At 42.0% G+C, this 21,162-nt stretch overlaps 1 protein-coding gene across 2 annotated transcripts in view; it reads right to left on the bottom strand.

Annotated features, from left to right (window-relative positions):
- NaCP60E (Na channel protein 60E) overlaps positions 1-21,162 on the bottom strand; it is a 362,748-nt gene that overhangs the window by 143,586 nt on the left and 198,000 nt on the right. For both annotated transcript variants that reach the window (XM_019053311.2, XM_072305268.1), the window contains exon 5: positions 7,801-7,875. In XM_019053311.2, the coding sequence (XP_018908856.2) occupies positions 7,801-7,875 (75 nt within the window). The remainder of the gene's footprint in view (positions 1-7,800; positions 7,876-21,162) is intronic.

The raw sequence follows: 21,162 nt of genomic DNA, 5'->3' as shown, positions 1-21,162 counted from the left end.
TGCACCGCTAAAAATCTTCAAAAGCGCGTAAGCACACATCTTCCGCGCTTTGTGTGGTTTAAACTCACAAGTGGAAGATCTCGAATCGCATGATGCGCTCGACCGAAAAGCAGTGTTTGCACCCCTAAGAATCTTCAAAAGCGCGTAAGCACACATCTTCCGCGCTTGTGTGGTTTAAACTCACAAGTGGAAGATCTCGAATCGCATGATGCGCTCGACCGAAAAGCTGTGTTTGCACCACTAAAAATCTTCAAAAGCGCGTAAACGCACATCTTCCGCGCTTTGTGTGGTTTAAACTCACAAGTGGAAGATCTCGAATCGCATGATGCGCTCGACCGAATAGCAGTGTTTCCACCCCTGAGAATCTGCAAAAGCGCGTAAGCACACATCTTCCGCGCTTCGTGTGGTTTAAACTCACAAGTGAAGATCTCGAATCGCATGATGCGCTCGACCGAAAAGCTGTGTTTGCACCGCTAAAAATCTGCAAAAGCGCGTAAACACACATCTTCCGCGCTTTGTGTGGTTTAAACTCACAAGTGGAAGATCTCGAATCGCATTATACGTTCGACCGAATAGCAGTGTTTCCACCCCTGAAAATCTGCAAAAGCGCGTAAGCACACATCTTCCGCGCTTTGTGTGGTTTAAACTCACAAGTGGAAGATCTCGAATCGCATGAAGCGCTCGATCGAATAGCAGTGTTTCAACCCCTGAGAATCTGCAAAAGCGCGTAAGCACACATTTTCCGCGCTTTGTATGGTTGAAACTCACACATGGAAGATCTCGGATCGCATGATGCGCTCGACCAAAAAGGTGTGTTTGCACCGCTAAAAATTCTCCAAAGCGCGTAAACACACATCATCCGCGCTTTGTGTGGTTAAAACTCACAAGTGAAAGACCTCGAGTCGCATGATACGCTCGACCGAAAAGCTGTGTTTGCACCACTAAAAATCTTTAAAAGCGCGTAAACACACATCTTCCGCGCTTCGTGTGGTTTAAACTCACAAGTGAAAGATCTCGAGTCGCATGAAACGTTCGACCGAAAAGCTGTGTTTGCACCGCTAAAAATTTTCAAAAGCGCGTAAACACACATCTTCCGCGCTTTGTGTGATCTAAACTCACAAGTGGAATCACATGATGCGTTCGACCAAGTAGCCGTGTTTGCACCCCAAAGAATCTCAAAATGCACGTAACTGCCGGTCGTGCCAGTTGAACCATCAAACTGCCTTATTTCTTTCAATAAAAGCTTAATTTATTAGTCAAATTATGAACATTTTTCGTCAAAAGTTCCAGTTTTTCTGACTCTTTTACTATATGTACTGTTGCGACGGCCATCGTACGTTACAAATGTTAAAGGATCTGGTCGCGAGAATGTGAGCGCGTGATTAGTATTAAAAAATCGTCACATTCAGACGGAGAGACTATTGGGAAGTTCCTCAAAACTTATTTTTAATATTTTATAGAGAATTTGAAATTTTCTGAAATAAACATTTAATGACTGCAATGAAGGTTGGACCAACATTTCCTGAGCCATGTTTAGTCCCGCGTGATTTGTATTTGTAAATTCTAAACCTATGAATGAGAGACTTATAGGACGTTTCCTCGGATTTGTTTTAATATTTTAGAGAAAAATCGCGGGAAACAAAGATTCGCCGCACTGCACCGCAAACTGTGTTCAATATGCTCATCTTTCTATCCACACAACGGGCTGAACAACTCAACGCGTTAGTTTTCCCTTCGTTGATTTGGAATATTAGAATGATTGGCCACGTCACTCCGAACTTATCCATCAAGATGTAACATTTCTTCTATACACGGTGATCCAAGGTTGAACGGTCAAACTGCAGAAGCGTGTTCTATGGGTCAAAATAAGACGTTCTAGTCGTAATTTGAGCTTTCGATTTTTTAGATCCTTTCTGAATTCGGGGCATGAAAGTACACTTACAGGGTAGAACACATTTTCATGAGATTTGGTTCACAACCGTTGCCTAAATTCAGGAGAAACTATTCACTTTCCGAAATTTTGGGGGCCTTAACTCCAACTGGGGGCACTTCTGGAAAAACTTCATACAAAAAAAGAATTTTATATCGACCCATAAAACACGTTCCTGCAATCTGGTCGTCTAACCCTGGATAACCCTGAATTTTGAACATCCCTTGAAATCAATTCTCTACCTCTCTAATTCGGTGTAACCATCTGTGACGAAGGAATCTTGCAACGTGCCTCGTTCGGATGCAGCCGTGAGGAGGGAACCAAGTCGTCGTAGTGAGTGAATCTACCCCATAATCTCGCGCAATGACCCAAATGTTGCCCTACGGAAGATTGCTGCGAGCATCGTCCCAGAGATGATTCTCTCTCTCTTTTATGTTCTTAAATGTCATTTCTGTCAGTTGGAGATTACAATCATTTACTTCCTGCACGCCCAAGAGCCTTGCCGAGCCCGGCTACAGTTGCGAAACAACTTCATCGAACACGCTACGATGGAAAAGATAAAACCTGAGAAACTGTCATCAAACGTCGGACCAGCTCAAAAATTCTCGGAGAACTATCGGCGCTGCTGCGATATAGTGCCTTTTCGTGTCTCGCCGATTTAACAATGATGGAGCATTACGCATGGTTTGAGACCAGTATCGCAATACTTGTTTTCTCCGCAAATGTTTACGCCTGAGGCAGAAAACACATTGAAAGCTTTCAAGTGCTCGCTTGCTATTTCGAGGCTGAAAACGTCGAGGTTATTCTTCGTATCAAATTATTTTTGAATGTACATACTTACAGCCGCTTTTGCATTGATCTAATCGTATGTTCCTACCGTGTTGACAATACATTGCCGTCAGCGCAACTGACTGAGTCGGTGACAATACATCTAATCATATCATGTTTAAAATTCGGGTTTTAGCGTGAATAAAAAATGAATGTCAAATATTTTCGCTAGCACTGGTCGGACGCTTTCGCATCGACCGGGAATATATCTGCAGGCTGATTATTGAAATTTATAGATAAAGCGACAGACAAAGAAGACATAAGGAGCATGGAGCGATCATTTTGGATGAAATACATGGTTCCGATAGACTAAGGGGAAAATGATGGACTATAACGACAGAGTCTTTGGTGGGTTGCTGTTAGTCAAATACCTACCTCCTTTGTCCGTTGCGACCCCCCGCTTCCACCTATAAGATCCCTCCATATTCCTTTTGTCTTTTTTGTCCACAGCTTCGTCTGTCAATTTCAATAGTCGGCCCGCCGCTGCGCTGAACTACGAGCATTTTCATAATTTCTAATACCGAAAACAGGGATAGCACTGCGTGGAGACAATCCAACTACTTGGGAGCAGTCATGCCAACTTACAAGTTTGAGCGCGAAAGTTTCTTTGTTAGTCGGACCGGAGGAAGGGAATTTTCGTGTTCCGTAGGTCGGTGAACATGGAAAGCGTCCACCGTCGCACAGCGGAACGAGACCAAAAGAAGAGGTCAAACACGAAATGCTTGGCTGAAATTTCAAATTTTGATGTTTATTGCGTGTCAAATTCAATTCGAAGGGGTGTTTCTGAAGTTCGCGAATATAAAAATGGAACCACTCTTAAACTTTTTTGTTTCATACTCTCGAATATGTAAGCTTTCAAAGTTTCCAGATTTTGTCCGACTTCTCCGATTGACTGGGTGCAGTGTGCGTCGGCGGCCGAGCGACACTTGAAAAGCGCACTCGGATGAGGAGATATAAAAGTTAACACCGGCGTCGGAGTTGATATAAGTGAAAAAGTTGGGGTTGGCAGTTAAAAGAGTCGTTCTAATGACTCGCAACGAATTCTCGAGGAGACTCCGAGACAGGAAGGAAACCTGTGGCACCTTTCCAAACCGCAGGTGCCGGATTCACGGCAAATGAGCGGTGCAGCTGGCTCAACATTGAACTTGATGAGCAAAGAGATAGACAAAGACGACGTGGGGAATACGCAGCGATTTTGTATTGGCTGAGATAGGTGATTCTATAAACTAAGGTAGAGTGTAATGGACTAGCTAACTACAGGGTCTCTCGTGGGTTGCCGTTAGTTAGTCTATTACCTACCTCACTGGAAAAAAAAACACATTGGATCTAGAGTCCAGACTCTTAAAAGCATCGACAAGAAAAAGATACTCTTGATTCAATCAGATTTAAGCTTAAATCAAGAACCAAGCCTCTTAATTTGAGCGGATTTCCTTTTGATTTAAGCTTAAATCTGATTGAATCAGAGTATTTTTTCTTGTCAATGTTTTCAAGAGTCTGGACTCTAGATCCAGTGTGTTTTTTTTTCCAGTGCTCCTTTGTCCATCGCAACCACCCGCCTCCACCAATAGGATCCCTCCGTATACCTATTGTCTTCTTCGTTTATAGCTTTGTCTATTAATTTCAATATTCGGCCCGCAGAGGGCCTTTTTATAGACTCTGCTTTGAAAGTGACATTATATCTTCTGTAATATCAGACATGCTGCGACATAATAAGTCATGTCATATTTTCTAATATTTAAGACCAATAGTCAGTCTTTCATGGTAAGAAGTTCGGGGGAAAAAAAGCACAAAATATTAGGAATGAAAGCTACGTTAAAAAAGAAAAGATACTATGTATGTGCCCAAGGAGTCAATTTGCTGGATAATAAGCCTATATCATTTTAAATCATATGCAACGTTAACTGGTCTCTGACTCCGGACTGTGAATAGCTGTTTCAGCTGTGAAACTGCAAAAATGTGTATCTCGGTCGCGGTGTTTCGAAATCTCCGCTCCAATTTTATTCTTTCAAAGGAGATCAAACCAACATTAGGGCTTACAGTTTTCACAGAATATTCTTCTTTAAGCGACGGAAAATATCACTGAAATTTTCAAGAAAATGACTGTCAGTAGTTTTTCACGAAATAAATAAAGTATAACAGGAGGTCTGCAACGCCGCAAACCGAAATACGTGTCTTCTGCTGTTTCACTAACGATTTAGGCCCTCTACGGAAATGGTCCAGAAATTGAGTTTCTATCAGGCATTTTCTAATTTCCGTAGATCAAATAGATGCAGGAAATACCGTCCGAGTAGAGCATTTCGGAACTCTGACCTTAACGAACCATCCCACGTAACGGGGCCTGAAATATTTGGGGTTCAGAGCCGCAAGTGGCGAAAGAAGGGACTCTAAGTGAGAACCCTCGAAAGCCAGTAATTCTTGCGAGCTGAAGTTTTTAACAAGTTAACACATTCCACCGGTGAAAAATTAAGCACTCCAGCTGGGCTCTTGTATGATTTAAGTTGCCTGAACTGAACACTTCCGGCATCAACTTCCGCTGAAACTTTTTCAGCCGGCAAGAAGCTTCACACGTTTTCAGACGGTGGCCTCCCGATCTTTCGCGATACAGCGCTGCCAACTCGTGTCCCTGGTAAAAATTGGCAGTAGAATCTGTGTTCCAAAATACCATAGACCTACGGCCGGCTGTAAGATTTCCAATAGCTTCTATAGCCGGCTACACAATTTTTTATAGCCTTTTATAGCCGATGGTGATTAAGCAACTAGCCAGACGATAAAGTGTACGCTAAAGTCACTAATTACGGATGCTAGGACTTGGTGAGTTTTTGGACCACTGCTCTCTTTTTGGGCAGTAGTATCTTGATTTATTTTGCGAGGAAAGCTCTGTACTTTTGATGGATGCCTGCCATTCCTAATATATTAGAGCGCCCTCAGTTTCGTATGATACTGTGCAATACCTCTGGTGTGAAATAGTTGCTTCAAGCGCCGTGGCACGCTGCGGTGCGGCAGGCGGGCAGCCAGCGCGAAACGCGCATTGGCGCCTACAAACCTAACAGGGATACTTCACGCGTTGCGCAATGCGTGAAGTATCCCTGTTAGGTTTGTAGGCGCCAGTGCGTCGCCGCTCCGCTTTGTGTTAGGCTCTAATATTTAATCTGGCGGAGTCAGCGTTATTCAACTCATGATTTTGAAATGTTTGCACATCCTGTATGGATTATTCTCGTTTTAATTGATGAAAATAAATATGTATTAAAGGAAAATATAACGTGTGTTTTGTAAATATTAAGGTGGTTCCGTATAAAACTTAATGATGTTCAAAGCACACGAATTTCTACACAATTTCTTATAGCCTTTTATAATCGATGGCGAAAAAGCAACAACCAGGCGATAAAGTGTAAAGCTCGGCGATAGGAACTATAGCCCGGCTGCATAATTTTTTATCGCTTCGTATAGCCCGGCCGTATGATTTTCTCCGCATTCTACAGCCAGCTATATGATTTTTTGTAGCCTTCTTTAGCCGGCTATAAGAATTCCTATGGTATTTTGAAACGCAGCTCTTATCGCCAATTTTCACCAGGGGTATTTCGTTTCCGCGAAATGATTCGAACGAGAGCGTTCCAGTCCTTCAAGAAATTTCAACAGATTTTCGTTTCTGACGACTAACTTCTCTTTTAAAGTTTTACAGATAAAAAAAGTATTACAATCCCAATTATACTTCTAGCCGATTTTGGAACCAGATATTAGAATAGTTGCACAAGCCAGAGGTATGGTTAAGTCAGCTGATAGAGTGGTTGGATCAACCATACCTCGAATTGGTATCCTCACAGTCAGCATAAGTGTGGTTGGATTAACTATACAACTGGCTGGTGCCTTTATACTTCTAGCTAGTGCAACTACTCTTATGGTCGGCTTTCTTTTTGAAGTTTTGTTGAGATTGTGACACTATTTTTTCAGTGTAAATCTTGACTGTTGCAGGAACGAGAAAAATTAAAACACTGTGAACAACACCAATCACGTCCGCTCGTAATGACGGAAATAAAACTGAATTATAAACAGTATTTTTGGGACCAGATGAATCAAAACCCTCCGATAACCTATATACTGATATCTTGGTAATGTGTTGGGTTTCGTATATCTACGGGCTGATTGTTGAAATTGATAGACAAAGCGGTAGACGAATAAGACATAGGGCAGGGCATATGAAGCGATCCTATCGGTTAAAATGTGTGGTTCTTATAGACTACGGAAGAAAATGATCGACTAACCATGGGGTCTCTCGTGGGTTGCCGTTAGTTAGTGTATTAGCTAGCTTCTTTGTCCATTGCAACCACCCGCTTCCACCAATAGGTACCTTCCATATCTTTTTTGTCTATCGCTTTGGCTATCAATCTCAACAATCAGCCCGCTGGAGACGCATGAAACACCCAGTTAAAAAGGGAGTTGTTCACTATCAATGAATCTTCTTACCCAAAATTCTAATATCTCGCCTTTTGAAACCCTTGCAAAATCTACCAAATCCCTCTCCTTCCAGGGTGTGCGTATGAAATTTTAAAGACCTCGAAGAATTCAAGGTTAAAGTAGTTCCTAAAATGATATTTACATCAAAGAAAAAACATAAACAATGATTTACACCATAGGAAGAACACACTTATGATTACCGAGCACAGCGCATAATCTAGATATATTACAAATAATCTTAGCAACCAAAAAACCAAACCACCATTTTATTCGGTATTAGTTGTGTATTGCAGTGTTTTAAGTGTTCGCGGATGTAATTCACGTGATTTACAATCAGTGCAGCTCTCACAAAAGCGATAACTTTCCTGCAGTTACTTTTTGTCAGGATAGAAAAACGCGTTCATGCGGTTACAGACTCAGGTCACAAGGAACAATTTTCAGTGGTTTGACCAAGCAGGTTTCAAATCACCGCGTTTTTTTATAACACTCGCCCATAAAATTTGTGTCTAAATAAAACATTGTTGAAGGCAGCAAATTAATGTTACACATTTTACATAATGGTAAATAAATGGCAATATTGTCATCCTTACCTTGCCCCTGTAACATTGCCGCAAAGCACAGGATCCCCATCATCCATCAACCAATGATTCTCGTCCGTGACCCATCTGCAAACAAAAATATGCACAAAAGTGAGAGTTAAGTAGCATCCTCTTCTTTATTTGAGTACTCACTGCAAGCTCTTTTATCAAAAAGATGAACGTCGAGTTTGACACTTGGTCTTTTTTAATTTTGGGCACGTCACTCCATCACACATGGAGGAAAGTCCGCGCAATCTTGGACTTATTCAAACATTCCTCCCAGAATTCAAGACGCTGTCTTAAAGAATTCAATAAATCAAGAGTATCCAGGCCACGGAACAACTTTCCAAACGGTTCTTGAAATACATCGATGATGAATTCTTGGTTCTGCCATGAAAATACACATACCTATCAAATGCACAGTATGCACAGCACTGTGAACGGTTTTCAAAAATTCAGCCGTGAGGCTGTTCTTTTTACGTACAAGCATTGCTGCTGCTTGGCGTAAGGACGCCAATATATCCTTAAATGTTGCCGTTTAGATAATAATAATTTCGAGTTTCTGACGGATCGGTTGAGTCTATGTATCACAATCTTGGGCTCTGCCACTTTACTCTTCCTACCTCGTGTCAGTACATAAAAGGTCTTAAAGTGAATTTTAAGCGTTCAATGCAAGGATTTTTTGTCTAAACCTGAGGGTATGATGGTGGGGTTCAAAATGCGATTTTCAGGAATTGCTAACCATTGCTCGCAACTTTAACGGATCCAATGAGAATTGGACTGCATTTAGCACTTGGGGACTACAAACTTTGGCTCATTTTAGAAATGTTATATTTGTCATTAGTTTACCCATACCGATAGGTGTTTTTATGAATGAGCCAGAAATTGTAGTCCGAAAAATGTAGGAAAATATAGTGTGATTATGCGTTGACCCCGCTCCGTATCGTAGTGTAGGTAGAAGGAAACAGGGTCCGGATCGCGGGATACTCTTTCACAAAAGGGTGTGGACTAGGACCGACACATATCTCCAATGGAGAATTTGCATGCAAATTTTTTATTGCTTCATCTGAAAGTGCTTAAAGAGCTGATTTCACAGTATTTTTTATAATTTTTTTTCTGATATGGGAAACAGTATAAAAATAGATTCAAAAGTGAGAAAATGCTCCGTCTAGTGACGTCATCATGCAGAATTTCCCGTTTAAACACATGTATTTTAGCATATTAGATAATTTTGTTATATCTTCTCCAATAATTGTTCAAATCATGAACCAAGGGTATCCTCGTGTTTAGTTCACTCAGTAGTTTCCACTTAAACACCATCGAATTTCTGACACCTGCAAATTCTCTATTGCAGATTTGTAGAATAGACAACTCATCCACACGATTTTACAAGAAGCTTGTCTTCAAGATTTGAAAATTCTTGGCTTCTCGAAAACAACTGCAGAGAGCAACGCGCTCGGATTGATCGTAATTAGTACCGCGCAGACGGAGTCGCGTGAAAATTAATGAAGGGAAGATATTGGTTATGTGCGTGATATTTGATAGCCTCTAATTTTGCCGTGCTAAGGGAAAACGCCGTATGAATGGTCAAGAGTTGCCAAATTTCTCCGGATAAAACACGTAGTTTTGAGGTATGTTACGCATATAACCATGACATTCTCAGATATTTGATCAGATTAAATTGTGTACAATGCTGTCTGAAAAACTTGAGGAAAAATACACAACAGTTTCCTCGAAAATTCGTATTTCATCGGACGGAATTTGGCAACGCCAGAAGGCTCATACGCCGTTCTTCCTTAGCACCGCGGACTTCGGGATCATCTACGGTAAGACCTTTAACCGTGAGGGCGAAGAAAATAATATGAATGGGTGTTTACTTTTCAGCTCCTTATTGCCCCACGGAGAAAAAAAAAGTCTTCGGAAAGTGTGAAATTTTTCCGAGAAAATACCGGGTATTCCTGAAAACTTGGAAATTTTTCAACTTGAAGATTTTAGCTTACTTTATTCGTATTTTTATGTGGGGTACCGAAATAATTTTATGAAAACCATCCATTACTTTTCTCTCAAATATTTGTTATCAAGGTACACTTGGCGACATTTTTTTCTAGCTTGGGAATTAGTAGGTCAGCGCACCCTTATCTTGAAACTGTTCGATCACAGTGTTTCGAGGGACTAACACCTCTCATATTTTTGATGGTCATCGGTAACGGAAACTGAGATCATTAGTTCTGCTCGCCGACTTAATGGGAAAATTGCCTTAAATATAGACTACAACCTCGAGTCATACATTTTTGAAGCCCTTTTTAATACTCAAAATCAAGAGAACCTTTAATTTTCGGTCATTACATTAATTACGAACTCCGATCGTATCGAGAGGTATAATCACGAAGTAGAAAGTTCGAAGCCATGGTAAGTCTATTGGACACAATGTAGCGATAGTTAATTGAGGTCATTTCATGCACGTTTGTGGATATGTCTATGACGGGGCAAAGAACACACAAAGAAGCAGCCCGAAACATATCGACGATGAAACTACCAGATCACGTATGCGACGTATGTTATGACGTCGAGACTTACTGCCATTTTTTATTTTCAAACGAAAAACTATCCAACGTCAATGGAAATGTTGCATGTGTGAGGAATTTGCGATTTGACTGTTGATTCTTTTGTAAAAGTTCGCGAGAAACACGATGGTGCCACTAGTTTTCTCTGAAATCAACTCCCAAGCTCAAAAAAAGCTCTCAAGTTGAGGCCAAAATGGAGGGGATATCCCACGCTATCCTGAGAGTCCACCTCTACATCAAGACAAATTCTCCATGCAAAGATAGGGAGCAAATTGTTGGAGCAAATACATTGACTGGGCTGCCACCTTATTTGGGGACTCTAAAACTGAAATCACGGCAATCCTGTCAATGTATTTGCTCCCTATCTTTGCATGGAGAGTTTGTCTTTATGTAGAGGTGGACTCTCAGGATAGCGTGGGATATCCAGTGTTCCCAGGCGTACGGGAATTTCCGCGCCGCGCGGACATTCCCTATACCCGCGCGGACAGCGTACGGACAAAAACCTTATGGGAAAATTTTTCCCTATCTTATTTTGTCCGTACGCTCGCCCGGCCCTGTCCGTGCGTCTGTTTATCCGCTTTTCTTTGCAATATTTATTACTTTTGCGTAAGTTATTGATACAATGATGTTTAGTATGAAAGCCGGGTATCGTTTGGGAACAAATTAGATACTTTTTGCATTAATTATATTGTATTCTTATCAAAATTCAGTCATTTCATTTATGTCCGTGCGCCCGCCCGGCCCAGTCCGTGCATCTGTTAATCCGCTTTTCTTTGCAATATTTATTACTTTTGCGTAAGTTATTGATACAATTATGTTTAGTATGAAAGCCGGGTATCGTTCGGGAACAAATTAAATACTTTTCGCATTAATTATATTGTATTCTTATCAAAATTCAGCCTTTTCATTTAAGGTCCGTCCTTGTTTTCTGTATTGTTGTTTGATCACTCAGACATTTTTTCTTACTTTTTTTTCTCAATTTCGTCAATGTTATTGATATAAGGAAGCCACGAATAAAACCCAGGTATCATACAGGACCTGATTTAGTACTTTCTGCGTTAATTTATGTGTTATTCAATCAGTTCAATGGGTTAGGAATTATGAATTTCATGAAAAGTCAGCTCCTTTCTTTTGAATTATTGCTTTTTGATGTAGGCACCTATAATTGTTCCGATTATTTTTTCCTGTCAATGCTTTCTAGAGGACATAGGTACTTGAATGTCACAAGAGATCAAGAGAACATCAACATCATCAACAAAACAACAAAACAGCCGGAGCCGGAACCGGAAACGGAAACGGAATTCACGGAACACGGACGGAGCACGGAGCGGCACGGATATACACGAGCCCGCCCGAGCCCATCCGGAGAGCGTACGGACATTTTAAGATAGGAGCACCTGGGAACACTGCCTCCATTACAGCCTCAACTTTGAGAGCGTTTTTTGAGCTTGCGGGAGTTGATTTCAGAGAAAATCAGTGGCACCATTGTGTTTCTCGCGAACTTTTACATAAGAATCAATTGTCAAATCGCAAATCCCTCACACATGTTACATCTTCATTGAGATACGCCCTCCCCGCGGCTGGCGAACAGCGCAACACGCGCATTGGCGCGGCGCCTACAAACCTAACAGGGATACTTCACGCATTGCGCAATGCGTGAAGTATCCCTGTTAGGTTTGTAGGCGCCAGTGCGCGACTGCAGGTCTCGCGCTGGTTGTATGCCGCATCGCATCGCGGCTCGCAGGTGACTCTTTGTCTTAAAACCAGTGAGAACTGGACTAAGAAGCACTCGCAACCTGAGGTTATTATTATTTGCGCGTGGCAAAGCGCCCCACCAAGTCGAACCTATCAGTTCGTCCCTAGACACGCGGCTCCCGATGCGTCTATAGGAATGGAGATATTTCTTTGGCAGACTCAATATATTTAAGTATACTGCCGTGCTAAGGCCTTGTCTCCACGGGACGTTTTCATGGGATTTGTCCCAAGTTCGAATCGCGGGAATGAAACTTCTGGGATTTTTCCCAGTTACCGTCTCCACGGGACGGGGCCTTTACAGTCCTGCGACTAGTTTGCGCGGGAAGATAAATTAGTTATAGTCGAGTATTCAACCGGGATTAAAATAATAATTGCACTCAATTGACAATCAGACACATTATTTTAACTAAACAAACATGAACAATGCAGTAATGAATAAAATATCGCATACTTCGTTTTCACTTCTTCTTCTTCTCTCAGTGGGTCCTAGGGATACAAGTACCATACTTGGTACTGGGAAAAATGTTGATTAACTCAATATTTTTCCCAACTTCGTAAGTGGGATTTTTTCCTGGGACAAATCTCGTGAAACGGCTCGTGGAGACAAGGCCTAAGGAAAAACGTAGTATGAAAGCAAATCCCTCATACATGCAACTTCTCCATTCTTGAAAACTTGTGTGTTTTTTTCGGTCCATGGGAAGAAAACTCTGTGGAGATTTCAGAAATGATGTAGAGAGTAACGCATCATTTTGCTCGTAATACTCCATACGTTGAAAGGTGATTCGATTTGGGAGGACCAAAGCTGGGGTTTCTCTAAGTTAAATGGAGGAAGGTTAATATTCTTCTTTTCTGCCGTGTTGGCGCTAGCGGGTGGCCTCTTGTCGAGTTCGGATCGGTACTAGTTCATTTCTTCCCGCATGAATCTTCATTTGTTCGAGGAGGGCTAGGTTATTCTCATGAGCTGAGATGACTTGAGCGCAGGATCCATTTCTTCAAAGTTTTCTCCTCCAGTGGCCATGCTAACCAGTTTCCAGTTGGCGGAAGCAGAAATCTTGAGTGGCAGCGGCATTGTGGTGCGTAAAGGGTGAAAATATTGACAGCGTTCCTAGGGTGGACCGTTATTCAATTTTTTTCGGATTCCGAAGATGCCTAGTGCTAAAAAGTTGTGTTTTGGCATAAAAATTGCATTCGATTTTTTTCTGAATTTTTGGATCATGTCCTGAGCCCGTCTCGACGCCATCTCTGTTGCCAAATTTTCGATTTTTTCGAAAAATTGCCAAGTTTTTGTTGGTTTAAGGCCCAGAAAATTTATCTTTAAAAAAGACCTTTAACTTCAATAGATGGATGTAACTGATCAGTGCGTAGTTTTCTTCCTTTGTGACTGTCCTCTTCTCCGAACTTTACTCTTATTGATACGCGGAGACTCATCGTCCATTACGTTCGTCACCAGATCCGAAATCGCTGCCTTTGCGAGGAGAGCCGCTCATCGCAGGTCTCGTCACATGTCATCGCAAAGTTTTTTAATTTTATAGCGCGTCGACTAGCTAATTTTGATGCATAATGGGAATCTGAATCCGTCACCGTGGCACTGGACGAGGAGCTAAAAATGGATTCCTAATTTTTAGACCTATCAGCTGCTTTCATTTTCATCGGAGATAGTGATCATTTTCTATTTTCTGCAGCCTGAAGTTTTTCGTGATCATTCTATCAACACCTTCTACTCCTAATTTCATTTTGTATTTTTGATTTAAGAAGAATTTATGTTCGCGAGTAGGCACTTTTCTATCTTTCGGACATGAACATGCGTTTAAATCACTGCACTTGCATGTACACACATTGAACACATCAAGGGAGTCTTCTCGAAATTTTGCAAGAGCTGCGGACGTTAAATTTAGAGGGTTTTTCCGGACGGATCTCAAAATTTTTTACATTCGTATCATAATACACCTCGAGCATTTTAAGCATTCTCGTGTCTGAAATTACGGGTAAAGACACTTTTGTTCGATAGGGAAAATCACGTTCTATTTGTCTCGACGCATCACGAAATTTTCCGGTCAGCGGTTGAAAATTCATCCGGTGAAGGCGCCTTAGCGATACTTAGCCAAATTTCTAGTTAGGGTGCGGTACCGCCGAAGAACCTCTTCGAAAAATAAAATGGGAGTGAGAGATTTTTAAACCTCGCAAACGAGGTACTTGGTCTGGGAGTTCCATCGTCGATGTGAAACACGTGAAAAATAAAAAATAAAGAAAAAAGTGAAAAATAAAAGGAACTAATAATCCACCCCCATTGTTTCTCACTCGTGCTTGTTGCATCGATTGCCGCAAATTCAGATCCCGGACTTGAATTTGCGATATCTGATATCCCAGAAAGTGAACACCGCTTTCAAAACACTTCAAACGCAACAAGAGGTTAATGTTACACTTAACAATGTTTTAATGCGTTTTCTGATCAGAACGATGCCGTAATATTTCGGCAACAAACGACCGGCCCAGCGCACTATTTAAATAATTGAATCTACGATATCAGACATCTCACTAAGTAAACATCGCTTCCAAATCAATTTAAAATGCAACAAGTGATAATTATTACTTTTTACATTGTATTCAGGTGCTTCCTGACGAGAAAGATTCCGTAATATTTGGCGGAAAACGACTAGCTTAACGCGCTAATTTAAGTAGGGAAATCGGAATAGTGTGGATCCCAGGTGCTTAAACTTGAGTGTGAGAGAGCGGTGCAGCGGAAACATAGTCGAGCCGGGTCGTATGGTCTCTGGGCGGAGGATGGGTTGTAAGCCAAAAACTATGATCCGTATGCGATTCCAGTAACTCGGCCCGGTGCAGTTTGTTAGCCATAAAAATAAATAGCCATCGTAAAGAGAGATCGACTTACCCCCACGACCCCGAATCCACGTACCCAACTAACGTCCAAGCATGTGTCGCGGGCGTTGCCCAGTCGCACATATTTCACGGATAATAATTGCGAGGAATTTACCGATATCAGACCAACTCCGTATTTCACGTTGCCTTGTTTTTTCCTCAGGAGATTTTTTTTTTTTTTTTTTTTTTTTTATTTTTTTTTTTTGCGAAAAACCTAGGTAATATGATGCCATTAAACTCTCTGAAAATTGGATTACATTTTGCAAAAAGGAACCACTATCTCTGGCTCTTCTAAAAAATCACTTATTCGCATGGGGAAATCAATAGCATTTATGTTGTTTCTGAAATGAGCCGGAAATTTTGGCTCCTTATTGCAAAATGTAATCCAATTAACCTCCGTACATAATGAAGAATGTTCTCACGTTAACAAAAATGGTTACTTTTTTATATTATAAACCTACAATCAGGCACCGTCTGACGTATGCTGGCCCGGTGAAATCTTTCACTGGTTCCTCGGTAGAGGTTCCAAGTTGAAAGTGGTTTTAAACATAAGAGGCTGTTAATTGTTTCTAAACTATGTACTAGTTTTAGTAACGTTACAGCAGGTTTGGAGGCTGAGCTTGCATTACGGTTGCGTTTCAGGAGAAGGGAAACTTGACTCTGGATAGTTCAATGCAGCACGTAGTAATTCTGCCTTCTGCCCCCCCCCCCCCCCCCTGCGCGTAACCCTGTTTACCGACGTTTTTGGCTGGTGCGGAGGCTGAGCTTGTGTTACGATAGGCTGACAGGGGAAGGTAAACTTGACACTGGATTGTCGAAGGCTGCCGTAGGTAACACTGGAAAAAAAAACACATTGGATCCAGAGTCCAGACTCTTGAAAACATTTACAAGAAAAAATACTCTTGATTCAATCAGATTTAAGCTTGAATCAAAACGAAATCCGCTTAAATCAAGAGGCTTGGTTATTGATTTAAGCGAGATTCTGATCGAATCAAGAGTACTTTTTCTTGTCGATGTTTTTAAGAGTCTGGACTCTAGATCCAATGTTTTTTTTTCCAGTGAACGCTACAGAATCGGCGCGCCCGGCAGCCCGGTTTTTCGAAAATTTAAATGATAAAAGAACGCGAGTTGGCTATTTTTCGTTCAGAATTCATCAAAAAACGCCTTTTTCAGCGGGAGGAATCGAACTGAGCGTTTTGTAATTTTTTAGGGAGGCCAGAACGTTTATCAAAGGACACAGTCGCTCATCAGCTTTGCTAAGCCATCCTTTTCCTCTAATAAACTTTATTCGTCATAAGTGCTCCATCTGGCAAACAAATACGTCAAGAATGTGTTTGTTAATCTTAAACAAACAAACAATCAAATGAGTTTCTTTTTTTCTACATAAATTTGAACCATAACTAATTTCTTTGATCTGTCAGTTCATTAATTGAATATAATGTTTTATCAATTAGATAGTTTTTAATTATTCTAGAAAACATCTTGCTAGCCGTCGTATCTGTAAAAGACGATGGATGGGCACGAATACATTTTAGGCATTGCACTACGTGGCTGTATCTTCCGGCATTACAAATTTGTTTGTACTTATTTTTAATGTTAATAATATGCACGCCAGACAGATTTTTTTTTTTAATTTTGTTGGCATTTTGATATTTGGCCTCTGAACGGATCGAAGATTTCCGTATATGTTCCGGTCGGAAATTTGATTCTAGTAACTCACAAACCCTGAATATTGATAATGACAATCAATGGAATGCAATACACAATAATGGACCGTATTAGGTGCCGCGATCTACCGGTGTCCGGAGGGAACATACGGTTGACACGGGTGGTTCTTATAGACTAAGGGAGAAGATGATGGATTTTTACGGCCTCTCGTGGGTTGCCGTTATGGTTAGGTCTATTGTTTGCTATATTTTCCGATTGCGACTCACCGTCATAAGTCGTTTCAAACCAACGACTGAAAAGTCATTGATCCTCAAATGACTCTGGCGTCAATTTTGGTACAATAACCTACTGGCCAATTATTGTTTACACTCATGAGGCAGGTCGTTAACCTTTAGTTCAGCTCGTAACACAGTGACCAATTTTTAAAACTAGGTTATTTACTTTCACCTTCATTTTTTTAAAGGCGGTCGTACTTGCTTTGACTCACTGACCTACTTGAGTCAAATTAAAGTTTAAATCGGGACCCTTCCCAGTGACCCCTGAATTCAGCTGACATAATGACATATCGATCCTTCAAACCAAGGATAGTAAGGTCATTGACCCGTAATATTGATACAATAACCCACTGACCAATATTTACACTCATGGCAAAACAGGTTATTAACCTACAATACCTGATTCATAGAGGAGGCATAACATTGGACGTAGGATGTAGCGCCTGGATACAACTATTCGTGTTTCGGAGTTGACCGCGTTGTATACGCAAAAATTGAAGGCGTTTTGGCTTGTCCCGTGCGCACAGTGAGATGCGTTGAGCAGAGCGCCATTTGGACGTATTTCCATCAAACAGAAATATGTGCGGGTGGAAAAGATGGGGGGTGCTCGCTAGTGCTTGTGTCATAAGGATGAATGGGAATGATAAAGCGCCAGTGACGTTTTAACAAGCAAGCAAGCAAGCAAAAGAAGGAAACGGAGAAAAGCAACATAGCATGAAACATAGCAAAAAGGTGATTACGGCGGAGAAACCAAAACTACAAGCTACGGCGGAGATCAACCAGCCGTCCCGGCATTCCCGCAAGGTGTAGACTCGTAGGGTGAGAAATGCCCTAGGAAACAGGGGCCTATTGAAAACGTGGACTGACGGAAAATCGGGTTGACGGTTCCAACGGGCGATGGTGGCAAGGGCACTGCCGCGCGCCCTGGGTGATTGGTCCCACTGGCCAAACTGGGGAACTCATTGGCTGAATGCAGCATGAGGAGTACAACAGGACCTACTGCTTGAGCCGTGAGGCCGGGTTGTGTGCCGGAGCGACCGCTGGCGTGGGGTGCAGAGTGGTGGAGAGCCCGTGCAGATGATCGGGCTTCCCTGCGCCTTATAAGCTCCTGAAGCCACGTCGGGAGTGCGCCGAGAAGGAGCTCTCGAGAAGTTTGAGTGGCTACGTCCCGAACCATTCGGGTGCGCGGGCGGGCAGGTGGCAGTGGCACCGTAGGCACGGCATCGGGAGATGGATGGGGAGCCGGCGTTGGGGCGGTGAGGTCTACCATCTCCATGTCTTCTTCTTGGCGGTCGGCCAAAAGCGGCTGAGGGTTTGGCCTGGGTGGGGTGGGTGGCCTAGGCGACTGGAACAGGTTGAACCCCAGTAGCAGATCCTCCTCTTCCAGCGTGAACTCCGGCGCAGGGGTTGGCGAAAGCTCCGCTAACTCCTCCGCGGTCACTGGCACGTAGATGGAGGAGAGGTCCCAATCAAAAGTATTCTATGTCGCGGGCTCGAAGATGAAATGAGCCGGCATCCGATTTGGTGGTCTGGGGTGGGGGCCAATGGCATTCGGGGGCGAGACACCCACCATGTCCCAAGCGTACTGCTCGTAGGTCACAGGTAACGGGCCAGCTGGGAGAGCATTCCTGAGGCCAAGTGAGATGGCATTGATGGCAAGGTTCCCGTAAGCGATAAGGGTGTATGGATTTGGGTCCGTCCTCTTGGCTACATACTCCCGGTCACCGTTCACCGCGTACCAACCCGCGACATTGGGTACGCCTTGCAAAGTGGTTTCTTTTGTAAAGTCAACTTTAGCAGCTGAGTCAACAATACCCCATTCTGCGGGCAGGAGGTCGAGCCAACTAAGAATGGCAAGCGGGTTTCCCAAACGAGGAGCATGGTTTGGGGTATTTAAAGCAAACGGTCCAGGCAGGTCTCAATTTTGCTCTACATAATTCCAAGACCTGTAGGCAAAGACCGTAGGAATAGAGCAAATAGAGCAAAATAGGAATATTAGCAATAGAGAAGGAGAGGTAGAATAATATATTATCCAATTTTTTATTAGTATTATAAATAAAATTATTAGTATATTTTTATTGGAATTAGTCCAAACTATAAGCAATTTGCTACGGCTGAGCCAAATTGTCAAGATTGAGGTCGCCAGATTTTTACATCGCAGAGACTGTCATGATAACGTTTAGCGCGCGATGTGAATCACGTAGAGCATTGAGTTTTCATGAGCGGGTGGTTTGAATTCACGCAATAAGAATCATTAAATATCTTCTTGAGGAGTTTATTTCCGTAATTTTCGTTGTGCGCATCGTGTCCTACGTGAAATTTTGGTTGAGAAACATGTATCAGAATGCTGAAATTCGTACCTTGTCCAGTGGCCCATTTCAGATTTATTTTCCACTCGGGGGTGTGAATTATCCGAGTTTGAATGTGACGCACGGCAACAATGTACATGATTCAGTTGTTTAATGGTGTCTCCTTGCTCGTGTGGTAATGTTCAGATGGTGGTTGAGAGCCGGAAAATATAATCCCCCTCCCGCCAGACCCGCGTTTTATCTCCCTCTGTCGCGGAGTCCTCGCTTCTTGCACTTTTTTTGCCTCTGAAAACGCTCAAGTCCTTTCGAATTGAATCACAAATCTCCTTCCTCATGTTAGACCGTCCTCGTACAAAATAGGCGATTTTATTCAAACTCGGCAGAAGCACACTGCCATATAGTACGGCATCCTTATGGACGATTCTTCGATGAAATTCAAAAATTATGCTAAACGTTATTAGGAACGGATTCTAGGACTTACTGAGTTTTTCCGAGTACCACTCTCTTTTCGTGCGGTAGTATCTTGATTTATTTTGCGAGGAAAGCTCGTACTCTTAAAGGATACCTGTCAGACTTCGATGCGTTAGAGCGCCTTCAATTTCATATGATCTGTGCAACACCTCTGTCGCGAAGTAGTTGATTGAAGCGCCGCGCCGTGGCACTCCGCAGCGCGGCGGGCAACCGGGCACACAGGCGCCTACAAACCTAATAGGGATACTTCATGCATTGCGCAATGCGTGAAGTATCCCTGTTAGGTTTGTAGGCGCCAGCGCGCGTTTTGAGCCGGCAGCACGCCGCACAGTGCGGCATCCTTATGGACGATGCCGACGAAAATCTGCACTTGACACTTAACTTTAAATAATGAAGACAGTTGCACCGACATGGGAAAACCCTTTGCCACTATCAATGTGAAACACTCGAGGAATAAGGAAATGTTATATTTCAGGATTTTTGCGTATTTCTTGAGAAAAGTTCATTTAAAGTTGACAACCTCGAATTAACCTATGTTGACAATGTAAAACCAACGTGAAACACCCTAACCTTAACTTCAAATATCTCTGATAGTCGCAAAAAGTCGCAAGATCTTTTTGGTAGAATTGAAGTTGGACATCTGAGGATGAAAAAAATGTCGAGCACTCAGAGCATTTTGCGTTTCAAACAAGAATGAGATTGTGAGAATGAAACATTAAACACAAAAATAAACACATAAACACAATAATATAGTAACAATTAATATAGTAAACTTCGACAACTTAGTATCAAAAGAAAACTTTGTCTACTTCAAAGGGCCGCGAAGAAACAAAAATGCAGAGAGCCTTTTCAGCTAATTAAGCTCTACCTTTTAAATCTATCTTTGGCTGTAAATTTCCTGATCTCATAACTTATACACATTTAGAAACAAAACACATTAAATTTCACCCTTGCAACACAGGAGAGTGGCTGAAAAGGGATTGATTCGCATTTTTCCTTTCATTTCTTTCTCCTGGCAGCTGGAGAATTATTCTTTATAAATTCCTCAAAAATTTTCTCAAAATTCTACAGAAATTTTTGCAAAATTTAAATTTAAAACATAAAAATCTGTAAATACATTTCTTGGGAGGTCTCTTGCGGGGATTGATTCAGATCCTTATGGTTTGCGCCTCGCAAGAATAGGGTTTCAGTTGGCTCACATGAGCTTTACGAACAAATTCCTCGGTCTTCGGATCAACAAGGTGGACGGTGACCGGTGAAACAAAGTTTAAAATTTTATAGGGACCTTGCCATCTGAGAGCCAGTTTGGTAGCAATCTGACGTGATTTGTTGCTTTGAGGATGGGCTTTTACCAAAACGAGCTGATCAATTTTTTAGGGAGACTCGGTTCTCAATTCATTGTATCTCTTCTCAGTTCTCTTATGGGAGTTGATTAAATTCTTCTTCACTTTATTC

The sequence above is a fragment of the Bemisia tabaci genome, chromosome 10 (genome assembly GCF_918797505.1).
Source record: "Bemisia tabaci chromosome 10, PGI_BMITA_v3".
Classification (NCBI taxonomy): domain Eukaryota; kingdom Metazoa; phylum Arthropoda; class Insecta; order Hemiptera; family Aleyrodidae; genus Bemisia; species Bemisia tabaci.
Note: the sequence above shows the minus strand (reverse complement) of the source record. Positions and strands in the feature narration are given on the sequence as shown.